The following is a 25516-nucleotide window of genomic DNA, read 5'->3' as shown; positions in this document are numbered from 1 at the left end:
CCACAATCGCGGCGCTAACCACCTGAGTGGTCGCGGCGACGTAGACCAAGAGGGCTTCTCCGTCCGCCGGGGGCACCAAGACAGGCGCCTTTGTAAGGAGCGCCTTCAGGTTGCCGAGGGCTTCCTCGGCCTCAGGGGTCCAAGCGAAACACTCGGCCTTCCTTAAGAGGCGGTACAGAGGCAGACCTCTTTCGCCGAGGCGTGAGATGAAGCGGCTCAAGGCCGCGAGGCATCCCATGACCCTCTGTACCCCTTTTAAGTCCTTGATGGGTCCCATGCTGGTGATGGCCGCGATCTTCTCCGGGTTGGCTTCGATGCCTCGCTCGGAGACGATGAACCCTAGGAGCATGCCTCGGGGGACCCCGAAGACACACTTCTCAGGATTAAGCTTGACTCCTTTCGCCTTGAGACACCGGAATGTCACTTCAAGGTCGGAGAGGAGGTCGGAAGCCTTCCTTGTCTTGACTACGATGTCATCGACGTAGGCCTCGACTGTGCGACCGATGTGTTCGCCGAACACATGGTTCATGCACCGCTGGTACGTCGCGCCCGCATTCCTCAATCCGAACGGCATGGTGACATAGCAGTACATGCCGAACGGCGTGATGAAAGAAGTCGCGAGCTGGTCGGACTCTTTCATCCGGATCTGGTGATACCCTGAGTAGGCATCGAGGAAGGACAGGGTTTCGCACCCAGCGGTGGAATCCACGATTTGGTCGATGCGAGGCAGAGGGTAGGGAACCTTCGGGCATGCTTTGTTGAGACCAGTGTAGTCTACACACATCCGCCATTTCCCCCCTTTCTTCCTCACAAGCACAGGGTTGGCAAGCCATTCGGGATGGAATACCTCTTTGATGAACCCTGCTGCCATTAGCTTGTGGATCTCTTCGCCAATCGCTCTGCGCTTCTCCTCGTCGAATCGGCGCAGAGGCTGCCTGACGGGTCGGGCTCCGGCCCGAATATCCAGCGAGTGCTCGGCGACATCCCTCGGTATGCCGGGCATGTCCGAGGGACTCCACGCAAAGACGTCGGCGTTTGCGCGGAGAAAGTCGACGAGCACTGCTTCCTATTTGGGGTCGAGCCCGGAACCGATCCGGACCTGCTTGGTGGTGTCGCCACTGGGGTCGAGAGGGACGGCCTTGACCGTCTCCGCTGGCTCGAAGTTGCCGGCGTGGCGCTTCACGTCTGGCACCTCCTTGGAGAGGTTCTCTAGGTCGGCGATGAGGGCCTCGGACTCGGCGAGGGCCTCGGCACTCCACGTCGCATTCGAACGCGTGTTTGTACGTGGGGCCGACGGTGATGACCCCGTTGGGGCCCGGCATCTTGAGCTTCAAGTAGGTGTAGTTGGGGACGGCCATGAACTTCGCGTAGCATGGCCTCCCTAGCACGGCGTGGTAGGTTCCTCGGAACCCGACCACCTCGAACGTCAGGGTCTCCCTTCGGAAGTTGGAGGGTGTCCCGAAGCAGACGGGGAGGTCGAGTCGCCCGAGGGGCTGGACGCGCTTCCCAGGGATGATCCCGTGGAAGGGTGCAGCGCCTGCTCGGACGGAGGACAGATCGACGCGCAGGAGCTTGAGGGTCTCGGTGTAGATGATGTTGAGGCAGCTGCCCCCATCCATCAGGACCTTGGTGAGCCTGACATCGCCGACAACGGGGTCGACGACGAGCGGGTATTTCCCCGGGCTCGGCACATGATCGGGGTGGTCGGCCTGGTCGAAAGTGATGGGCTTGTCGGACCAGTCTAGGTAGACTGGCGCCGCCACCTTTACCGAGCAGACCTCCCGGCGCTCTTGCTTGCGGTGCCGAGCCGAGGTATTCGCCGCATGCCCTCCATAGATCATGAAGCAGTCGAGGACCTCGGGGAATTCTCCTGCTAGGTGATCTTCGTTCTTGTCGTCGTCGCGGGCCCTGCCACCCTCGGCGGGTGGCCCGGCCCTGTGGAAGTGACGCCGAAGCATAACGCACTCCTCGAGGGTGTGCTTAACGGGCCCCTGATGGTAGGGGCACGGCTCCTTGAGCATCTTGTCGAAGAGGTTCGCACCTCCGGGGGGCTTCCGAGGGTTCTTATACTCGGCGGCGACGACAAGGTCCGCGCCAGCGGCGTCGCGTTTCGATTGCGACTTCTTCTTGCCTTTCTTCTTGGCGCCGCGCGGAGCAGACGCCTCGGGAGCCTCTTCCGATGGGCGGCCCTGGGGCTGCTTGTCTTTTCGGAAGATAGCCTCGACCGCCTCCTGGCCAGAGGCGAACTTGGTGGCGATGTCCATCAGCTCGCTCGCCCTGGTGGGGGTTTTGCGACCCAGCTTGCTCACCAGGTCGCGGCAAGTGGTGCCGGCGAGGAACGCGCCGATGACATCCGAGTCGGTGATGTTGGGCAGCTCGGTGCGCTGCTTCGAGAATCGCCGGATATAGTCCCGGAGCGACTCTCCCGGCTGTTGCCGGCAGCTTCGAAGGTCCCAGGAATTCCCGGGGCGCACGTATGTGCCCTGGAAATTGCCAGCGAAGGCTTGGACCAAGTCGTCCCAGTTGGAGATCTGCCCCGGAGGCAGGTGCTCCAACCAGGCGCGAGCAGTGTCGGAGAGGAACAGGGGGAGGTTACGGATGATGAGGTTGTCGTCATCCGTTCCACCCAGTTGGCAGGCAAGGCGGTAGTCCGCGAGCCACAGTTCCGGTCTCGTTTCCCCCGAGTACTTTGTGATAGTAGTCGGGGGTCGGAACCGGGTCGGGAATGGCGCCCGTCGGATGGCCCGTCTGAAGGCCTGCGGACCGGGTGGTTCGAGCGAGGGACTCCGATCCTCCCCGCTGTCGTAGCGCCCCCCACGCCTGGGGTGGTAGCCTCGGCGCACCCTTTCGTCGAGGTGAGCCCGACGGTCGCGTCGATGGTGCTCGTTGCCGAGGTGGCCCGGGGCCGCAGGCGCGGTGTTGCGCGTGCGCCCGGTGTAGACCGAGGCTTCCCGCATGAATCGGGAAGTCGCGGCATGAGGTTCCGAGGGACAACCTTGCCTTCGGGAGGCAGTGCTCTCGGCCCGCCGGGCCGCAGCGCCTTCCAGGAGATTCTTGAGTTCTCCCTGGATTCGCCGACCCTCGGTGGTTGACGGCTCCGGCATCGCGCGGATGAGCATTGCTGCGGCTGCCAGGTTCTGACCAACCCCGCTGGATGCGGGCGGCGGCCTGATCCTGACATCGTCAGCGACGCGGTGCTGGAGACCTCGGGGCAGGTGACGTATTTCTCCGGCCAGGGGTTGGCCCACCCACGCCTGTCCGACGTCCCGACGGATCGGCTCAAGCGCTCCTGTTCCCTCGTTGAGCCTGGCCTGCGCCTCGCGGACTTGCTCGAGTTGTGGGTCGTAACCCCCCGCCGGAGCGGGGACCACAGCTAGCTCCCGTGGGATGTCAGCGCGAGGCACCGGCCTAGGGAGATCACCGTCCTCCGGCATGCCAAGATGGTTGCCTTCGGAGGGATCCCCTAGCTCGATGTGGAAACATTCGCGGCTTGGGCCGCAGCTCTCGTCGCCAAGGCTGCGGCTTCCATCGGAACAGTCGGATAGGCAGTAGTCACATGCGGTCATGGAGTCCCGCACGGCGCTGGGGTTGCCAAGTTCGGAGAAATCCCAACCGATGCTGGGATCGTCATCTTCCTCAGACCCAGAGGGCCCGTAGGTCGAGACGTCCGTCAGTCGGTCCCAAGGCGACCGCATACGGAACCTCAGTGGGGTTGCACTCGCCTTAATGAGAGCGCCCGCCAAAACGAGGTCGTTTGGCGGGTTGAGGCCGAGTCGAAATGACGCAAGATGGGAGTTAGTCGTTACCTTTTGGTCGACGAGGAGCGACGTAGTCACATCGGGGACTGGTTGCACCATCATCTCTGGTCCGAGGGCGACGTCCTGCAGGCTTTCCGCGAGCGCGCCGGCGCCGTCTTCTTGCTCGGGGTCAGCGTGTCGCGGGGGGACTGCGCTTGCCTCCGTCTTGAACGCGAGGTCGACGTCCGGCGTGCCTTCCGTCGGGGTGTCGGGGGCGTCGATTTGCTCGACGGCCGACGAAGCGCGGCCTCCCACCTGGCCTTGACGGCCCCGTCTCCTCCTCCGTTGGCGGGGGAGAGAACGGAGCGAGCCCGAATGTTGCCCTTCCACCACGCGGGGAAGACGTCGTCGATTCCGCCGCCGGCTGGCGGGTTGTCGGCCGCCATTGTCGTAGTCGCGCGGCGGTGGAAGGAGTATCATGTCGTAGCTGCCGTCGAAGGACATGAACTCAAGAGTCCCGAAACGAAGCACCGTCCCGGGGCGGAGAGGTTGCTGGAGACTGTCCATCTGGAGCTTGACGGGGAGCTGTTCGTCAGCACGCAGCAGGCCCCTACCTGGCGTGCCAACTGTCGGCGTTTCGAGACAGGGGGGTCCCTAAGCCGACGAGTGAGTGTGTTGCGTGCCCCAGCCCAGATGGGTCGAGCGCGTGGGCGAGCGCGAAGGGGGGAGAGGCGAGGTGGCCGGAGTCGAGCGTGAGAGAGGTGGAAGTCCCGCGGCCTTCGTGTTCGTCCCGCGCCCAGGTCGGGTGCGCTTGCAGTAGGGGGGTTACAAGCGTCCACGCGGGTGAGGGAAGCGAGCGGCCCCAAGAGAGCGCCTGTCCCGTCCTCGGTCCCGCACGGCCAACCTTCTCTGAGAAGGCCCTGGTCCTTCCTTTTATAGTCGTAAGGAGAGGATCCAGGTGTACAATGGGGGGTGTAGCAGAGCGCTACGTGTCTAGCGGAGGGAGAGCTAGCGCCCTAGGTACATGCCAATGTGGCAGCCGGAGAGATCTGGGCACCCTGCTGGTGTGATGTCGTGGCTGTCGGAGGTGCGGCGGAGCCTGGCGGAGGGACAGCTGTTGGAGCGGTCGAGTCCCTGCTGACGTCGTTCTGCTTCCGTAAGAGAGCTGGGGGCCGCCGTCGTCATAGAGCTTGTGGAGCGCCATCATTGCCCCTCCGGCGGAGCTGGCCGGATGGGACGCCGGTCTTGTTCTCCGTGACCCGAGTCGATTCGGGGTAGGATGATGATGGCGCTTCCTGTTGACGTGGCGGTCTGTGCCCTAGGCAGGGCGACGTGGGGGTTCCTCCGAAGCCGAGGTCGAGTCCGTCTTCTGTTGCCGTGGCCGAGCCCGAGCCATGGGGTCGGGCGAGGCCGAAGTCGTTCGGCCGAGGCCAGGGCAAAGTCCGAGCCCTGGGGTCGGGCGAGGCGGAGTTTCGTCGTCTTCCGGGTCTCAGCCCGAGTCCGAGCCCTGGGGTCGGGCGGAGCGGTAGTTCGTCGTCTTCCGGGTCTCAGCCCGAGTCCGAGCCCTGGGGTCGGGCGGAGCGGTAGTTCGCCGTCTTCCGGGTCTTAGCCCGAGTCCGAGCCCTGGGGTCGGGCGGAGCGGAGTTCGCCGTCTTCCGGGTCTTAGCCCGAGTCCGAGCCCTGGGGTCGGGCGGAGCGGAGTTCGCCGTCTTCCGGGTCTTAGCCCGAGTCCGAGCCCTGGGGTCGGGCGGAGCGGAGTTCGCCGTGGCGCCTTTGTCAAGACCTGACTGCCGGTCAGACTCACTCTGTCGAGTGGTGCTGCAGTCGGAGTGGCGCAGGCGGCGCTGTCCCTCTGTCAGACTGGTTAGTGGAGCGGTGGAGTGACGGCGGTCACTTCGGCTCTGCCGGGGGCGCGTGTCAGGATAAAGGTGTCAGGCCACCTTTGCGTTAAATGCCCCTGCAATTTGGTCAGTCGGTGTGGCGATTTAGTCAAGGTTGCTTCTGAGCGAAGCCAAGGCCTCGGGCGAGCCGGTGATGTGTCCGCCATAAAAAGGGGGCCTCGGGCGAGACGAAAGTCTCTCGAGGTCGGCTGCCCTTGGCCGAGGCTAGGCTCGGGTGAAGCATGATCGAGTCACTCGTGTGGACTGATCCCTGACTTAATCGTACCCATCAGGCCTTTGCAGCTTTATGCTGATGGGGGTTACCAGCTGAGAATTAGGCGTCTTGAGGGTACCCCTAATTATGGTCCCCGACACATGTGCACCAAACAACTTAACAGGATCTGTCCGAGTGTCCCAAGGACCCCGGATAAACCACTTACCGCCAAGATCGCAGGATTAAATAAACACAACTCACATACAAACACTTGCAGCGGAAATAAATTCTTTATTACAAAATGATTACAAGTTTATCAAGATATTATTATACCTCATCGGAGTGATTACAAAAGATTACAAAAGAAAGTGATTCAAAAGAATTACAATTTGAAATGTTATAAAGTATTCGTAAATTTGAAAATACATGCTAGCTTAAGTGACAATCCTCATTAAAGAAACTATAGAAGGGATATACTTATATAAGAAGGCCGAGCCCACCGGCACTTAGCACCATCCACAACAGAACAAAATTACAACCTGAAAAACAACAGGGAATAAAACCCTGAGTATGGAATTACTCAGCAAGACTTACCCGACTAAAGAAAAGACTCTCAAGGATATGTTGGTTTGTCGGGAATCAAGGTAAAGCTTATCAAATTTCAAAGACTCATTTTTGCAGAAAAGCTTACTAGTAGTGGATCCTTATGCCAAAGTTTTACATCACAAGTTAAATACTTTTCCTGAATCTAGATTTACCTAATCTAGAGCATTCACTTATCCTACACTAGCTTCATTTTAACAGCTTTAGTTTCACTTGTTATCTACGATGAGGGTCGAAGATCCAGTCTTCATATCCGAGAAGTTCGGCGATCCGAATCGATTAATACCCAGCTGGGGATCTCCAACCACACGACATATGTAGCACTTAACCCTTGCATATGTCAACTCGCCCACGGGTTTCTCAAGACCAGAACGGGTTCCCGCCAACCGAGAGCACAGTACTCCACCGTCCAGCCATTGGCCTGGTTGGTACACGTTACCCTCGCCATGGTGCCCGCCATGTTTCCGAGAGTATAGCACCCCACCTTCCAGCCGTTGGCCTGGTTGGTACACGTTACCCTCGCCATGGTGCCCGCCATGTTTCCGAGAGTACAGCACCCCACCTTCCAGTCTCTTGCCACGGAGGGTACAAGCTACTCTCGCCATCTCTCCACTCCCATTGCGGGCCGGCCTTTCTGGTATTGGTCCGACCGAGGCTAAGCTTACCCATGACGAGGCATGTGGCCAGTTAAAGGGTCCTAGATCAGCAGGCCAACAATCGGAACGGTCCTTAAGCGACACAGACGGGCGACATTTCCTGCTCAACGTCTGGTCTCATATTAAGTTATTTCTGAAAACCTGGTACCTGTCAGAGGTACCCTACTGAAATGATGGAGTCATCAAGGCCTTTGATACCTTCATCACTCCAGCCTCTTTTCTTTGTAAAAACATGATTCATAGATCAAAACATTTTGTTCTTAGTCTATGAGCATACTAAGCACATCTAGCTTTTTAAAACAGGTATCAAGGATGGTAATCAATAGTTCAAGGAAGTTATGCAACAAGGTTTAATCATTCAACTCCTACCACCTAATGCATCATATAAGTGATAAAAGTTTAAAAACAGCAAGGAGGTGGCAAATGCACCGGGGCTTGCCTGGGATAAACACTACGTTAGTGTTGTTAAATGGTGAGCATCTCTCATCCTGGCACTGGGTCAGATCATCCATCTTGAGGTTGGTCTGTCAATATCATCTTGTGGTCCAGTCTGGTCCATGCCCTTCATATCGATAATCACCTAGCGTACCTATTTGATATGCAAGATGCACATGAACGATTATAAAGATGAATAACATAAGGCTAAACAAAGACACACGGTAATAAATTAAACTCCTAATGTCATGACATTGAAACATTCGCAAGTAAACACTAGGTATCGATATATCACTAAGCATAACAATTACACTTCTCCAACTTATTCGAGTTAATTCAAACATTACGAAACAATAAGCTTATACACACATCCTATGCTCTTCCTAACCAAAGCATAATAATAAAGACTAACAATATTAGGACTCACCATTATCAGACACCTAAGACTTGGAACATAGATAGAAATGCATTAACTATTTTCTCAACCACTTGTTTGGACTAATTTGCATAACACCAATAAGTTACTACCTTTAGACTTGTCACTTTTTAACACTCAAAACTTGGAAAAGATGATAGAACACATGTAACTAAATTTCTAATTTAATAAGGTTTGGCACAAGCATCAAGAAAGCAATAAATCCCAAAGGATTACTAGAACTTAGGTTCATTAGTGATAGTCACCTAAGACTTAGATTAAAGATATGAGTTAACTAGTTTTCTAATTTCAATGGTACATTATAAAGTAATATATTATTTCCCAAGGTTCTATTCCATTCTATAGCAAGATGATGATAAGAACATACTAACTTAGAGGTACTATGGAGTTACACAAATAAAACCAATTCATCTAAGACATGTAATTGTTCGCTAAGCAAAGCATCGACTTTATCAAACAAACATCATTTAAGATCATAAGCTTTTGGTAAGATTACAATTAATAAGAACAGCATTAACGGCTAGACGAGTGAAGTACTAAATTTTACTACTCGCATTACTTCTTCACTATACACATACAAGGCCTAAATAGCCACTAGCTCAAATACATTCATCAAAGCATTAACTTTCTTCCCAATTACTAAAGTCTAGAGCAAACAGTAAGAAGGAAATGAATTAATCAAATATAACAAGGCATTTCGATAAACACTTCATATGCAACAAGTTTTCATCAATCAAGGATCAAGAATTGACTAATTCTACCTAGCCAAACAAGAATGACACCAAACAATCAATTTAACACATGCAGATTTTCTGGGCAGCAGCACAGCGGTTAACGGTTTTATTCATAACTCACAAAATATGCATCAAAAAATGGTAAACTAAGACTTTCTGGAAAGCCTAAGAAATATACTAAAACTTCTTTATAGTTACTAAGAGCTGATTCTCAGTTTAGCTTAGTCAAACAATCCAATTTTCGAAACCTGTACAGAATTTGGACAGATTCGCATACTGTACTTGGAAAAATCATAACTCCTAAACTACTAGTCCTATGGTCATGAAATTTTTACACAAGTAAGATAAAGAAGTGATCTACAACTTTCCTATATAACATTTCTACAGAAAACATGGTTTACTTCATTGAACTACCTGCTTACTAAAACTGGACACACAGTCCCAAACAGTAAGCATTCCATTTCTCCTATTTGGTTTCTAAAATTTTTATGTGTTTAATACTTCAAATATTCTAACACCTCATTATTGATCAGAGCTAAAACCTTCTACTTCATCACCCAAACAGTAGCAAAGGATCCAACGATAATCAACACAAAGGATTTGCTAAACACAAGGGAATCATTGACCTATCCACACCTATGCAATACACACCTTGAACCAAATAATAAGCACAAGGAAACGACTGACTAACAATTTTATCTGACCCCAAAACTTCGCAATAACAACAAGCATCGATTTATTCATTTCATCAAACACCTGGTGGTAGACGTGATAGAGCTTTCCTTTCCAAACAAACTCTAGAATCTTCCTTTCCGCCACACTTGCACACAAATACACATAACCTCATATCAACATACGCTAACAAAATCTGCTCGCACTAGAAAATTAGTGAAATGAAAAGAAAAGAGTTAGGAATCACCATGACTAAACACGACGATGACGCCGGGGCTGCGAACAGTGGGGAAAGCAGAGGGTATGGCCGACCAGCACGGAGGCAGGGAGCACGTGGTGAAGGAGATGGAGGCGAGCTAGGGCTAGGCGCAGAGACAAACGCCATGGGAGGGCGACCTTGAGATGAGGGCTGTCGTCCATAGAAGGTGGCTGGAACAGGGAAGTGGAGTTTGGGCGAGCAGAAATGCAGGAGGGAACTCGACCACCAGGGGGAAGCGGCTGGTGCCCAGAGCGCCATGGAAGAAACCCCTGCGTGCAGATCAGGGGGCGAGCTGCAGGAAAAAAAAACGCAGGGCCAGGGCGAGCTCCATGGCGGCTTGCTGCAGGGGAGGGCGTCGAGCTGCAGCAGGGAGTGGCGTCGGCCATGGCAGGAAGGGGAGGGAGCTCGGCTGGGCACCATAGCAAGAGGAGGATGGGGAGGCCTTGGCGTCAGGCAGGAATAAGGAGACGAACAGGAGCTGGTTTTTCTGGGTGTGAGCACGGAGGAGACTAGGACTGGGAACGGTAGTTTCGTGAAGAAATCCAAAGCGGTGGCTGAAGATAATGGAAAGGAAGAGAAGGACACGTAAGGAGCAGGTGGCAGCTAGGAAAAAGAATATGGGATTTTCCCCCAAATTTCATTGGATAAGGCTAATTGGATAAGAAAAGAAAGCTACGCTAAGAGAAAGAAAATAACATTTTTCTTCTTTTGGTTTATTTTCTCTGCCATTTGTATAAATAGGTGAGACTAAAACAAGATCGATGGCAATATTTGGATAAGATTTGATATAGGGAATACTCAAATGCTTACTCGTTGTTTATTTGGAGATTTAGACCGGAGCGAGAAACACACGGAACGAACCAAACGAAATCAGCTTCCATATTTTAGGTTGTATTCGATTTGATTTGAAATCAAATAATTTCATCTGCAATCTGAATAGGGAAACAAATTAATTACAAAAACTCAATATCGGCTCTAATTATTTCGCTCCAGTTTAATCTCGCATCAACACTCTTGTCGCCGAGCCTCTAATAAAATTTACTCAGGTCAAAAATCACAAGAGTGAGTCAAGATTTCAACTTCATATTCTCTTAATCCATAAATTTTAAACGGACCAGACTTGACATTTTGCGAAATAAATACGCGAGTCCGAAGCGATATAAAAAATGTGATCCTTTCATAAACGACCTCACGCATCGTTCACGTGGGCGAGAGGCTGTGCACTGTCCAGACACGGACTTAGCACCCGCCACACGTGTCACGATGTCAGGCCACAAAGAGACACGTGCAACGCAAGCGTGAAAGAATTTCAAATGAAGTTTAAGAAACCCGATCCGATTTCAAGGATTAAAGTTTGGGCAAGACGTCGATGGCTTAACCCAAACGATACTGGATTCGATGTTCTGAAAATTACCAAAGTCTGAATTTTGTAAAATAAATTAGGACAATTTAGACAGATGGAGACAGACACGATATCAAAATCGTGATAGACAAAGATGATTAAAATTTACTGACCATTTTATTCACCGCTATCGTGTGTTAAAGCCCGCACTCGTGGTCGAGCAGACGATAAACACTTGGGGTGTTACAGTCATAATGTGGTTGATCCTACACAGACCTTTCTCGCTGAGTCCGACGTCGTGAACTCCTTCCATAGATCCTGCCAATAAGAACACAAAGGCATAGCACATTAGCACTGATGGTTCAATACAAAAGCATAACCCAATCAATAACAGACTTTAGAAATTGCAGCGGGGGTCACTCACCTCGACCTTGTCGAGCTTCCCCTCGTCGAGCACCTTGAATAGGGCAAACCCCGCGGGGGTCTCGAAGAGCACCAACATCTCCGCACACGACCAGTCCCCGATTAACTCAGCTTGAACAACAGATACACACGCTCTTAACATGCATCGAACGAAGGATCACGGAACCAAATTAGACATAGCAACACGTGCGCCAACAGAATCGAGCTGTTGAGACGGTAAATCCCTCGAACCTGGGGAAGATTCGTCGGTGGACAAGTTATCGTAGTATACTGGTATTATATATTCCCGTTGCAACGCACGGGCATTCAGCTAGTGAACAATTAATAACCGATAACCGAATGATAGCAGGGCAAAGCAAATTAAATGGGCTTCTGTTCAGGGAAAACGAAATGAACATAACAACCTAGTGCAAGCTACATTTCAGGCCAATGAAGCCCCCCACCCATTGTGCGATCAGAGACTACTAACAGTTTTTTTTTGCCTATACGACATGAGAATGCAAACAAAGCAAGGCAGATACATTGCAGAATCAGAAATGATGATCCTGGTAGAGACACCTGTGGTGGATATCTCAAAAAATAACATCTCCACAAAAACAAATTTTAAATTTGGTTAGCATTGGAATTTGAGTATTTGACCACAAAACATGACTGTGAAGGTGTGGTCGTCTACAATTAATGGCAAAGAAAACAGGTTACCTTTGCCTGCCTCTGCACAACGTCCTGGGTGGCATCTTCTAGTACCTTCATCAGGAGAGCCCTGGACGCCTCATCTAACTGCACAAAAGAACAGAACAAAGCGATTGGTCCCATTACATTGGCAAACATATTTATCTACCACAAAAAAAGCTTTAGACTAAAAACAAAATATATCTTTGACTTTTTACAAGATACAATAGTGAAGCCATGAAAAAAATCCTTATATTTTCAGCTTTTGCACCCTTGTGAAGCCTCATGAGCGTCTGCATATCAGACGAAATTTGCCTTAGCTCCACTTCTTCGGGCAATTCTATTTCAAAACATTTGTGAAGAGTTCAGAAGTATCAGGCATAGAACTTTCCTGTAGATCAATAGAAGTATATGCAATGGTAAGCATCACAAATTTGAAGCAAAAGAACTATAAAAGCATATCTAAATGCAATGGGACCTTTGCTTTAGCAATGGCGCCATCTACTTGTTTCCTGATTTCTTTCTCCATATCCTGAGAAGACAATGAGTGTATTAAATGATAGAATATGAACTGAACGAGCGCAGCCATGGTGGCGGCCGGGTAGAAAATAAGGGCAACAAAGATGTTGCTGACACAATTATGCACAGTTGTACATTTGGACTGATATCTTGGAAAGCATTCACTAACTAATGAATACCAAATCGACCAACACATCTGTATAGGAGGCTTAAAGCTGAATTTTGTATATTCCAAACCTGAATAAAGGTTCTGAAAAAGAAACATCATAAAGACAATAACGCGCCTCATTTTGAACCCTGAAACTCTAAATAATAAAATCAAACTACCTGTTCTCCAAGTTTCTGACATCAAAATATATCTAAAACTAACTTGGAATCCAAGTTGGCTTGGACACAACAGGTTGTTTCTCAGCCCTGGCATAGTGGTCGGCTAGGGAAGTAGTAGTGCAATCGGCCTAGACGATTTGGGATAACAGAATTGCCTGGTATGCTCACAAACTGACCTCTCCGGTTTGATCAAGCAAACACTTGTCTCACTACAAATATTTGTCATGTTTTTTTTGTTCCAACATCCAACATCTTCAGGATCACATGCTGTCTCACTACAAATATTTGTTAAATTTGATCATTGTATGATGATATAAAACTTGGTCACACTTACCTAGCTATTCTTTAGGTTCTAGATATTCTTTCAACAGATACCATTTTAGAACTCGAATACTCCAACTTAGGCATAGAGTGATGAACTGAGTGGAATGTGTAGAGAACTGCAAGTGAGCAGTGCATTGGATTTCATCATTAATTTGAAGATGATTTAAGCATGTAAAGTTGATTCACCATTTTAATCACCAACGAGAGGCAATTTAACAGCAACGCCTCATTTTCTCAATTGAACAGTTGTACTACACAAATCCATATGAACAAAAAGAAACATCAATCAAATAAAAAAATGAAAGAACTCACCCTGAGAAATTGGAGCTTGTGTGCTATCTGTTTCAACAGTTGTCCTACACAAATCCATATGAACAAAAAGAAATAGCAAACAAAATAAAAAAATGTTTGGACAGTTGTACTACACAAATCCATATGAACAAAAAGAAACAGCAATCAAAATTAAAAAGGAAAGAACTCACCCTGAGAAATTGGAGAACACCATGATTGAGGATGTACTCGGGATACAATCTGTGTTACTCCAACTACGTTGAGACCTACTTCAATAGGGTGGATGTGTACTAATCAGATAGTGGTACAACATTAATCCAATAAAAATAAAAAGAGAGCCGAATCTTCTGTTAGGCTGAAATCGAAAACTCGCCCGAGAAATTGAAGAACACTCGGATGAGAAATTGAAGAACACCACTCCCTTTCCCTTGTATACAACATTAATTCAAGGTACGTTGTTTAAACAAGGTCTACCCATAATAAATAGAAGAAACCACAATATACATGGATAAGATCAACACTATTTCAACTAACCATACTTTTGTGAAATCTATCAATTCCACTTTATATATTAATGTAGAGCACAAAGGTACTGTTGTCACCTGCTTGTTTACTCATAGCCAAATCCATACTCAAATTTTAGTGTAAATTTAACATGCTCGTCCCTCACCATTGTTGCCAATGTTGTATCTATTCCAATTTTCTGCAAGTGACATACCATAAAAGGAGAACAATGTGAAAACGTGAGGGAAACAACTCTTCTAATTTGATACTCCTGTACTATATTAAAACCATAAATCATTGATATATAAGTTTATGCATAGTAACATCTGATTAGTGTTATCCTATAAGATTAACAGAAGAAATATAACTGTATATAAAATTAGTACTCCTCGTCTTTTAAATTCATCTGAAATTGAGGTCCTGCGAAAGGGCACAGCGCAAACACATAGCAATCATTGGTGAATATGACCTGAAAACAACATACAATATAAACAACTGAAATCAAAGAAATACATATTAGATATGTATCTAATGTAATTAAAATAGGCATGTATGTTTTCTAAATATAATGCTTCACTCTAATTTAGGCCTCATTGGTGATGTCCCTATAATGCTTGCCAAGCCACAAACTTTTATGAGTGCAGGTGGTAAGTCTGTAAGTGAAATTACTCCACTGTAGATTGGAAATCAATTGTTCTCCCTAGCCCTTTTCTCCTTACTGTTGTTTATGTAGGTTGGGCAGCTGGTTTCATACTTCAAGATACCATTCAATCATTTAGTTGTGGTAAATGTTGTCCTTGAGCTGGTACTTTGTCATGTTCCCAGAATCATTTCTCACATAAACTATTCTCCTATTCTTTATAGATATACGATGACCTTGATCTACCCTTTGCGAAATTGCGTCTGCTACCATAGGGGGACATGGTGGGCTCAATGGGTATTCATTTCTTTTCTAAAAGTCGTTTTCCCCTTGTACTCCATGGCTAAATTGAAAGGGGCTTGGATGAATACTTCAATAGAAATAATATATAACACCATCATTATAAATTGATTTTTACTCACAAGCCTTCCCTGCACTATGAGGCGGCTGTTACATTTTTTATTTGAATGAAACTTGAACATAAATCCTTGTGAACCTTCTATTTCCTTCAATAGTTTACAAGCATGGTAATGTAGTTCTATCAAAACTATCATGTTTTGTTTTGCTTAACCATTTGTACAAATTGCAGGATGAGGAGTATTATTGATGATTTAAAATAGAGCCATGATTTTGCACACCTAAGGATTGGTACAACAGTTATTTCCTTTTTAATTCAGGTGCCAAATATGAAATATGACCCCCCCCTCCCAACAAAAAAATGATGCGTAGGCATTAGACGACAACCTGAGGAGCTGGGTGCTATCAGTTTGGTTCTGCAGTCATTCACCAAACAAGAAAAGGAAGAGGTTTGCACAATAGAACATAGTGCAAAACTGAAACAGAAAGACATTTTCATAAGCCATTGCAAGCGTCTCTCCCTTGAAACAGACATCACAAAAATCATGTGTATCATTGAAACGAAGCACGGACTCGCAGGTCAATTAAATTACCCGAAAACTCAAAGAAAAATTCGTGCCGTGAGCAGCGAGCAGATTTCATACCTCATTAGACATGATGGGCGAAGAAGGGGGCGTTGGATGGTGACGTAGGAGGTACCTGGATGGAGAGGGCAGCCGCGGCGGCACGACAAAGGTGTTTGTGGAGCTGGTTCTCTTCGGAGACCTTCTGCAGCAGCGTGTCACGTGTGATCTCCTTCGTGCTGGACCCCCACAGGGACACCTACAGAAGTGGAAAAGCAATAGTGAGATAGCGAGGGAGGGAGGGGGCTACGGAGGGCGAGAGGAAGGAGGTGGGGAGGGACCTGGCGGTTGCCGGTGGGGGCACCGACATCGCTGGCGGATAGAGGATGCAGGTAGGTGGTTGACGGTCGCGGATGGCGGGTGCGGTTCCTGTTGTTGCCGGCGCCCTCGGTGTAGTGGCCCTTGGCCCAGTTGTTGCCGGCGCCGGACTGGAAGACGAAATTGTCGGGGCGGAAGATCTGGCCGAAGGGGCCCGAGCGCACGGAGTCCATGGTGCCGGGCTCGAGGTCCATGAGGACGGCGCGCGTGCCAGCAACCGAGCGGGACCTCCACCATCTCCTGCACCGCGCGCTGCACCACCGAACCGACGGCGTGGCTAGGTGGCGCAACCGTCGATCCGAAGGGGAGCCGTGGCCCAGCGAGGAGACAATGTTGGTTGGAGCAGGGCACGGGCGGAGGCGCCAGGGAGCGGGATGCGGTATCCAGGGGCGGCAAGCGCCGCTAGGGTTTCGTGCCCAACGAGGAGGCGGTGATGGCGGGTCCAGCGAGGCGTGGGAACAGAGTCTTAGGGAGGTCCAGAGCGAGGGGGAGGGTGCGCCCGACGGCGGAGGTGGAGGCGGAGGGAGTGAGCGGTTGCCAGCGTGCGTTGGAGAACTGCGAACGGGAGGGGGCAGAGGGAGCTTCGCGCGGACGGGGAAGGGGCAGACGGGAGGCGACGCACACACGACGGCTGACGGGCGACGCACGCAAAACAACGATGTGGGATGGACGGTGGAGATTGAGGATCGGCAGAACGGCAGAACGTAAGGGAGGCAGACTACTCTTACCTTCTTAATAAGTAGTACAGATTACGTTGGGATATTTAGTTTCTATAGACTAATTTTTAGTCTCTCCATTTTATTTTATTTAAGTCTCTAAATTGTTAATATATAAACTAAAATTCTATTTTAGTTGTTGTATTTAACAATTTAAGGATAAAAATAGAATAAAATGAAGGAATTAAAAATTAGTACCTGCAAACTAAATACCACCTTTCCCGTCTAGCTTGGGTACCTTGTCAATTGTTATGTTCGGCAGGGGCATCCCCGTGAGCTTGTAGGTGGATCGTGGAGGCTTTGGTGCAGACGTGTCGTCTACAAGACAATGCTCTCGGGTTCGGGGTGCTTGGCTGCTGTCCAAACTTGGAAAGAAAAAAGTATTTTGGTCCTAGTTAACGGTGTCAGTCAAAAAACAAATAGATTGGTACATATCAAAGAAAGGTGTAACTTTTACTGGTATTTTCCAGAGCTAAGGTCTTTTGATGGTATTTTATAGAGAGTGAACTTTCGCTGCTAAAAACCAATTTTCCTCAAAAAAACCTATTTGTGACGTAATAAAAATGTCATAGAAAATCATATGTGTTGTTGGTGTTGATGGGTTCTCTAATTTGGTTACGGTTTAGTAGTCTATCTTGGTTGATTTGAGCTTGTTAAATAGCTCATCAACCGTTAGGGTCTTGTAGTTTGTGGGCTCAATGATTGCCATGACTCTGCTTCCTACACCTTCTGATCTAGCGCATGTAAGAGTTTGAAATTCCTCTCATGATCATCATAAGGCAGTCAAGACATGTTTGCCCTATCATGTTTACAATCGACTAGAAACAGTAAAACATCACATCAACTAGTCTCTAGCTAACTAAATAAAAGTTTTTATTACTATTGAAAATGTATATCAAAGAGTCTGACATTGAAATGAGAAAGCCATCATGATATTTCTCTAGGGTGCACTAGATCTTGTGAGCCATATTGAGGCTAGGGACAAGCTCGAAACTAAGAGACAGACGAACAAAGCATTTTGGACCTTGCTATTGGCCTCATGTTGATCAATCTACTATATACCGACTAGAATAGCAAGAAACACAAATGTCGAGTCAAAACAAACATCCCAAACCCAAGAGTTACTACTCTAGAGATACAAGGACATGTGTATCTTCCAGTACAACTAGTTTGTCCCATAAAAGAATGAAGGTTTTCCATTATCACGCTTCATTGTCGCCTTCATATATCATAGCTAGTTAAGGTGGATTGATTCTTAACCCACTCTAAGACCAAATGAAGCACCAAGCATGTGACCAGAGGTGTTGAATGGGGGCCAATAAAAATTTCTCTCAAGGAGATCTTGGCTTTTGTAGAGTTTCAAACCTAAATGCTCTCAAAACCCTTGGACAACAAAGACCTATGATGAACACACAACAAGCCAATTGGTGGTTAGATGTTAAAAATATCCAAAAAAATAACAAAGCGGAACACCACAACATAAACTAAAGTGAAAAATGGCTTGAAACATGTGTTTCAACGGGCACCTAACACAGCCAAACTGGCCTAGATAGATTCCAAACCGTCCTAGCCGATTGTGGCGGAGGGTAAAAGTGTAGAACCAAGCTAGACTAGTTTGGGCAATACTTAAATTGGCCTAACCAGTTTTGTAGTCCATGCGCCCAACAAAAATCCCTCCAAAATATCAAATTTGACCTAAATGAGCTCCGGCAAACCCTAGATTTTGCGAAGTTTTTTTAAGTGTTTGTGGATGTATTCCTAAAAGTAAAAAATTCCTGAACTAAAGCAGGTAGAAAAGGTCCATTTCAAAAGGTGGGTTTTTTCATTTGTTCCTCAAAGTGGTGAATCATGTGCTCATGATGAATATGCAAAAAAATCAATTAGTAGAAAAGTTCATCAAAGGTCCTATCACAAATCCATCCAATCAAAACACCCTCAAGCGCTCAGAATCACAAAATCCATCAAAATCTTCGAACAAAATAGAAGTGGAAAGAGAAGGGAGAAGGGAGAAAGAGCCAAAACAAGAGCTCGGATTCCAAAGAACATGATTCTATACATTGCTCTAGGTATGAACCTTACAAGGTCTAGTTTTCTCTCTCAAATGGACATTAGGTAGGCACACTTAATCGCTCGGCTATGGACCTTCTACAGCGACACTACTCTAGCTAAACTAGCTAGACAAAGAAAAACCAGAGACTTGAAAGCAAATACACTTGAAAGACTGATGGCTTGGACAACCCTCCCCCTCTTATTTACACATATTGAAGTTTGATGATATATATTTTACCTGGACCACTTAACCAAAAGGGGAAAAATGGTTAAGTTGCTTCACAAGATTGTTTCACATCAACGTTACCTTCATGATAACACCACTTGTCGCTTCAAACTCCATCCCATGTTTTAAAACCAAAATCTGGCAAATGATCATCCATGGTGTTGATCCAAACCACCAAACCTAGCTATAGAATTGTATCAGCTATGCCTCCTTCATGATTTTGACATATATCACCATTCGTCGTCGACTATCTAATCATGAAGTCCCACGTCTTGGCTTGGTTTGGTCAACACCATCTTTACAACTTCACATGTACACTAAATGATCGATGTCGCTATATGTTAGCCACCTACAATTTGTTCTCCTGCGCTCGCTCCCTCGAACATTTCTGGTCCATCGACACAAACTCACTTGACTTTTGTTTTTGCATGTTTGAAGCTAGTTTTTGGCTCTTGTTTCGGATAAATAAAAAATACTAAAAAATAAATCTGGATATATCCATTTAGTACTCATATTAAAAATGGATACGGATACATATATTCATGTTGCAAGTTTTAAATAGATAATTGGGATATCTGTTTTTTTTCAATCCCTAGGACTCATGTTTCTCTTCTGTCTTCTCCTTTCGAATTTGGATGTCAGAAAATTCGCACGATTTTTATTTTCAATCCCTAGGACTCAGGATTCATTTCTTCTCTTCTTCTAGTTCCACTTTCAAATATGTATCGCCGCTAATGATTGGATGAGAAATTCTTTTTGCGTGCCCGGCTGCCCGCACAAGGGTGTTGTGCAACCAAGCCCCGTGCCTAGGAATGAAAATTCTGAATTGTTAGAACAAATTTAATATTTTAAAATAGATATGTATAAAATTTGATGTTGATCTTTTCTTATGTTATCAAGCACATTAGTACAAATATGAATAAAATATTATATAAGTTGTTTTATGTATTATTTGCTCCCTACAACACAAAAAGTTGAAAAAATTACCGAATTTGTTTCCAAATCCATACCGAAGTTTATATCTATTATTTGAGAAAATGTAGGATAAATTTGAGGTTTACCTTTTATGAATCTTAACAAGTTGGATGTTAAAAACAAGAATACAAATTTGTATTGTATATTCTATATCATATTTATTCGCAATCAAAGAAAAAACTGATTACCGAATAAATACCGTTTCCGACCGTTTTCATCCCTGTCCGTGCCGTGTCTAACTAAACATGGGAACCCATTCCTCGTGCACAGTGCAGGCATGGACCAACGTGAACGCGTCGGGTCCCTCCAAAGGAGGCTAGGACACCACCCCCTCCGTCCCTCGCGATACAAATGGGCAACCACAGACACTCATGCATGCATGCTGCAGAGCAAACAAAAGATTAGCCACCTTCGATTCATCATTGCCTTCTCGCTTGCTTGATTGCCTTCGGACTTGGGTTAGCATGGATGGAGGCAGTCCCATGCAGACCGTGCTGTCGGCCCCCGGCGTCAAGGACAAGAAGCTGGTCTCCTTCACCCGCAACGACGATGCGACCAACGACAAGGACGCCGTCACCGGCCTCATCCGATCCATCGTCGGCGGCGCCACGCCGTCCAGCCCCGCGCAGCGGACGGCCTTCCACGTCTTCCACATCAACACCGTCGTCGACCTCTTCTCGGCCTGGCGCCGCGGGCTCCCCGACGTGCGCCCCTACTACGCCGTCAAGTGCAACCCGGAGCCGGCGCTCCTGGGCGCGCTCGCCGCGCTGGGCGCGGGGTTCGACTGCGCCAGCCGCGCCGAGATGGAGGCCGTGCTGGCGCTCGGCGTCCCGCCGGGCCGCATCGTCTACGCCAACCCATGCAAGCCCGAGCCGCACCTCGAGTACGCCGCGGGTGCCGGCGTCAGCCTCGCCACCTACGACACCGAGGACGAGGTGGCCAAGGTCGCGCGCTGCCACCCCGGGTGCCAGCTCCTGCTCCGCCTCAAGGCTCCCGACGGCGGCGTCAGCGGCGGCGACCTCATGAACAAGTACGGCGCGCACGCGCACGAGGTGGCGCCGCTCCTGCGCGCCGCCCAGCGCGCGGGGGTCGGCGTGGCCGGCGTCTCCTTCCACGTCGGGAGCCCCGTGTCCCGCGTCGACGTGTACCGCGGCGCCATCCAGGCCGCCCGCGCCGCGTTCGACCAGGCCGTCGCCCTCGGCATGCCGCCCATGCGCGTCCTCGACGTCGGCGGCGGGTTCACGGCCGGCGCCGCCTTCGACGAGGCGGCGGCCGTCATCCGCGACGCGCTCGACCGGTCCTTCCGCGACCTGCGGCCCTGCGTCGAGGTGGTCGCCGAGCCCGGGCGGTACTTCGCCACGACGGCGTTCACGCTCGCCGCGCGCGTCATCGGGAGGCGCGCGCGCGGTGCCGCGCGCGAGTACTGGATCGACGACGGGGTCTACGGCTCGCTCAACAACGTGCTCATGGACCACAAGGCTCCGCGCCCGAGACCTCTGGCCAGCTGCCCGCGCCCCGGCGAGGAGACGTACGCGTCCACGGTGTTCGGCCCGACGTGCGACTCCCAGGACAAAGTGGTCACCGGGTATCAGCTGCCGGAGATGAGCGTCGGCGACTGGCTCGTCTTCGACGACATGGGCGCCTACTCCACAAGTGCCGGATCCAGGTTCAACGGCTTCGACTCGTCGGAGATTAAGATCTACGTGGCCTATTCCAGCTGAGCAATCACATCAATGGCGGCGTCACGATGATACATATAATGATATCCGTGTTTAATTTATTTGCACATTAGATTAATTAACTAGTGATTCCTCCATCCAAAAAATAAGTGCAGCCAAACGATATCAAGTTTAACTAGATTATACTATTAACATTTATTTGTATTTCTAAATAGAATTAAACTAAAATATATGACGTGATTAGTGTAATGATGATTGTTTGTTATTATAGGTCTTAGTATATTTTTTTATATTTGGTCAAACTTAAGTTTGTTTAATTTCTCACAAAATATCAAATGATGGATATCGTTTTCGCACGACAAGCTACGACCAAAGTCAACCCAATCGAAAAACCACGCTGAAGTTTTTGCGGCTGGTCTTGACGAGGTCGAGTAATAGGGAAGAATTGAAGAGATATATAAACTCAATTTTCATGGTTTTAAAACTCTAATCCCGTCATATTCAAATGTCATTGGTTTGATCCTGAAGAAATGAGACAGACATATTATAATCTTGGCTTAGTCGAAATTCGACAAGATTCCATCTTACCAGCTCACAATATCTATATCAGGGCCCAACACGCGACACAAGTTTATTATCTCCCATATGCGTGCCAAACGAAAGACCATTTTAAGAATTGCGATATCGTGTATAAGGTATCACCGCATGGTAATTACCTGTCCCAAACTATAAAGATTATAACTTAGACCCAAACACATATGGCGAAGAGTTCTTTCAAGAAGATAAGGTAGAAGGACGATTTGATATAGGATTAACCGAAGCGGTCGGAATGGAAGTAGATATTGAAATGGTTGTTGACGAGAAGGATGATGAGGTGCAAAATGAGAAGAGCTTAAAAATGGTTGAACGATTACATTCAGACAATGACAAAGACAACATTATGTCTTCAGATGGTGTTGACTATGACATGGTTGATAGTCGATGAGACTTATGATCCAGCTAATCCCGATCATGAAAATTATTTTTAATCGATATAATACTATATTATTTTGTAATTATATTTTATTTATGCCTAACTTCAGTAGGAGGAGCACTAGTAGCATAGGGGAGGAGGCACAGGTGCCCTTACAAGACGATGCGGAGATGCAACAGGCCGCTGTCAATGCGATGCAACAGGCCACCGACGACGAGGCGCACGTGGACGACGAGGTGCAGCAGACCGCCTCTAGATCAGCCGCCTCAGGTTCGTCGCGTGTTTGCGAGGTCCCTCTAGTCTCCCTCCGCGACTGATACCTTGTGAGAGACACCCGCTGATTAGACTCGAGGCAGATAGGTAAGTGAATATAGATGTTAGCACTGCTTCTTCATGTTATACGTTCAAGTTCAAAGTAACATCTATTTTTTTCTTAATCACTTGGGCATGACATGGATGATTGTGGCGAATGCTAGTGGTCACAAATGCAACGTCAATGGCATCGTAGGTTTTCTATGCAGGAACACTTCCCTAGCATAGTTGACTACCACAGAGTGACGGGCTAAGTGTATTCGTTCGACCACTATGTCGTCGCCCCTGATAGAGTAGATCAAGACGACAGGAGATTCAACAACAAGACGGAGCGGGTGAAGGGCGAGGTGTGGGTATGTCTTCCTCACGCTATATTGTTTAATACATCACATTCGTTGTGCATTCTTTAAAGAATGAATGGGTACATCGTGTTTGCACGCAAGATTTTCTACAAATGCGAGCCTAGATATGAGGGCAGGGTGGATGTGGTGGTTACCACGTGCTATAAGAAGCTCGTCGTGGACATGCAATACGAGGCGCACATTCAGGCTATCATAACTCCCCATGTCGCCGTCCTTGTAGAGAAGGTCAGCAAAAAGGATGCCAGAACCATGCCATTGACATGGAAGCAATACATGCAGATAAATACAGAACATCAATATCAACATTAAATATGCCTAATTTTATCTTTTGATATGTCATGTACTTGGTTTCTTATAGATGACTCCTTATTGGCTCCATCTTATCTGTGTATGCTATGGTCCACAAGGGCAAGGCGAGGTCAGACGTCACCTACAACTCGAAGGACGGGCCCGAGGCATACAACAACCCCTCCATCCTCATACGCCTCAATGAGTACACCGCCATGGCAAGGGAGTTCCATGGGCCAGAGCATGATCCAAGGACCAAGGACATTGACGCATATGTCCTCATGAGGGTCAGAGGAGGCAAGCAACATGGTTTGTATTGGATTGCCAATGGTGCAATTGACTCGTCCTCCACTCCAACTACATCTTAGGTTTGAGCAAGGAGCGTGAGCGGTAGCCTAGCCATATGACCTCGACAGGACACCTCAGAATCTTGGATACAAGAACTTAAGGTTAGTGCTTATGTGCCTTATCGTTTATTGAGTTATATACCTTATATTTGCATTATCGTAACATTGGGGTGAAATCAAGGGCGAAGCCGGTGTCACTTTCGCCATGGGGCACACATTAAAGAATATACACAATATCTTAGAAATATATGGCCAAAAAATATTTTTTACCCTGGTGCCAGTGCATTAAGCAACAAAGTGTATGTGGCGTCGCCCCTGGGTGAAACATTACAAGCCTAGATAGAATAAGAGGGGAGGGAACATATGGAGATATAGATGGCCATTTGACACTAACACGATGGACCAGCCCAGGCACGACACGAAAAAGCACGGCCCAGGCACGACCCGGCCCGACTAGTATAATGTCAGTGCCTGGACCACCATCTCGACCCGTAGTGCTGGCACGGGCACGACACAGTTACATTTTTTATTTTAAAAATAATAGTTTACATATATTTAGTATAAGAATTCAACATATAACACAATAAAATTGTAGTCGCACTGGCTAGATGGGTTTGTTTAAGTCTCTCATACACTAGGTTGTCTGTTCAAACCCCCACTACTACACATTTTTTTGTTAAATTATACAATATACTCAGACGGGCCAACGTGCTACCGGGTCGGCCCGACACGGCAAGCAGGCTGACGGGCCATGCCTGGGCCGCTACCGCGGCACGTGAGCCCATTTGGCACGGCACAGTTCGTTAGGCAGGCCTGACGGGCCGTGCCGTGCTGGCCCATTTGGCCATCTATATATTGAGATGGAGGCGAGGATTAGGGCGGAGTGGGCGGCTCGCTTGGTCAATCATAAGAGGATGGCAGAGATGTTTCGGTACATGCAAGAGTCTGGACGCTGTAGAGGGTCTAGCTCCGCCAACTACGGTGTTCACTCCACCTCGGCGTATAAAATTTTGTAGCCATTTATGTTATATATTTATCTTGTCTCACACATGTAATATATTCTTTGTGTAGATACATGAGTCGGTGGCATCAAATGACTCGCAAGCTTCGTCCAACCCTTCGCCTCACCAAAGTAATTGTCCACCTCGCTGATGCTCTTTAGATACCTGTTTGTGACTTACATTTGAAGTTTTTAAACTTATGTGTGAACTATTTTGGCATAGATGTGACTTTTAAGATGTTTGTGAAGAAACTTGTGATGTTTGTGAGATATGTGATGTATGTGATATCTATGAAATATATGTGGCGTTGATGATATATATCTTTTGTATGTTTGGATGGAATATCAAAACAAATTAAAAAGGATGTATCTGGTCACTTTGCCGAGTGCTGCACTCGGCAAAAGTAGAACACCTGGTAACCGAGTAATTGTCTTTCCCAAGCTTTATGTCCAAGGCTCTACGTTTGCCGAGTGTTATGGCTCAGGTACTCGGCAAAGGCTCCACATTTACCGAGTGCTATGGCTCACATACTCGGCAAAGGTTCAACCTTTGTCGACTGCCATACGACGCACTCGATATAGAAACTGCGCAAGAGCCCGCCGGAGCTTTCTTTGCCGAGTGCCTC

The 25516-nt window shown here is 48.1% G+C and overlaps 2 protein-coding genes and 1 long non-coding RNA gene across 3 annotated transcripts in view; 1 reads left to right on the top strand and 2 right to left on the bottom strand.

The window, feature by feature from the left end:
• Positions 1-11642, bottom strand: part of LOC103649398 (probable nucleolar protein 5-2) — a 44552-nt gene extending 32910 nt beyond the window's left edge. Inside the window, exons 1-3 of the mRNA XM_023301763.2 lie at positions 11623-11642; positions 11393-11502; positions 11245-11286 (exon numbers count right to left, since the gene is read on the bottom strand). Coding sequence (XP_023157531.1) covers positions 11245-11286; positions 11393-11470 — 120 coding nt within the window. The 5' untranslated portion in view covers positions 11471-11502; positions 11623-11642. The remainder of the gene's footprint in view (positions 1-11244; positions 11287-11392; positions 11503-11622) is intronic.
• Positions 11643-12085: 443 nt separating this feature from the next.
• Positions 12086-12737, bottom strand: LOC109944623 (uncharacterized). Its single transcript, XR_002267751.1, has 3 exons — positions 12539-12737; positions 12279-12451; positions 12086-12168 (listed from the first exon to the last, which is right to left on the bottom strand). It is a non-coding gene; the product is annotated as an uncharacterized lncRNA (long non-coding RNA).
• Positions 12738-20290: 7553 nt separating this feature from the next.
• On the top strand, positions 20291-21967 carry LOC103648076 (ornithine decarboxylase). The gene has a single exon (XM_008672579.3). It carries the CDS (start codon positions 20301-20303, stop codon positions 21648-21650), a length of 1350 nt encoding a protein of 449 aa, XP_008670801.1. The 5' UTR covers positions 20291-20300; the 3' UTR covers positions 21651-21967.
• The last annotated feature ends 3549 nt before the right edge of the window (positions 21968-25516 follow it).

The sequence above is a fragment of the Zea mays genome, chromosome 2, assembly GCF_902167145.1.
Source record: "Zea mays cultivar B73 chromosome 2, Zm-B73-REFERENCE-NAM-5.0, whole genome shotgun sequence".
NCBI classification, from domain to species: Eukaryota; Viridiplantae; Streptophyta; class Magnoliopsida; order Poales; family Poaceae; genus Zea; species Zea mays.
Note: the sequence above shows the minus strand (reverse complement) of the source record. Positions and strands in the feature narration are given on the sequence as shown.

Bases quoted from the DNA above. Each gene is read 5' to 3' on its own strand.
- LOC103648076 (XM_008672579.3), top strand. From the start codon at position 20,301: ATGCATGCATGCTGCAGAGCAAACAAAAGATTAGCCACCTTCGATTCA.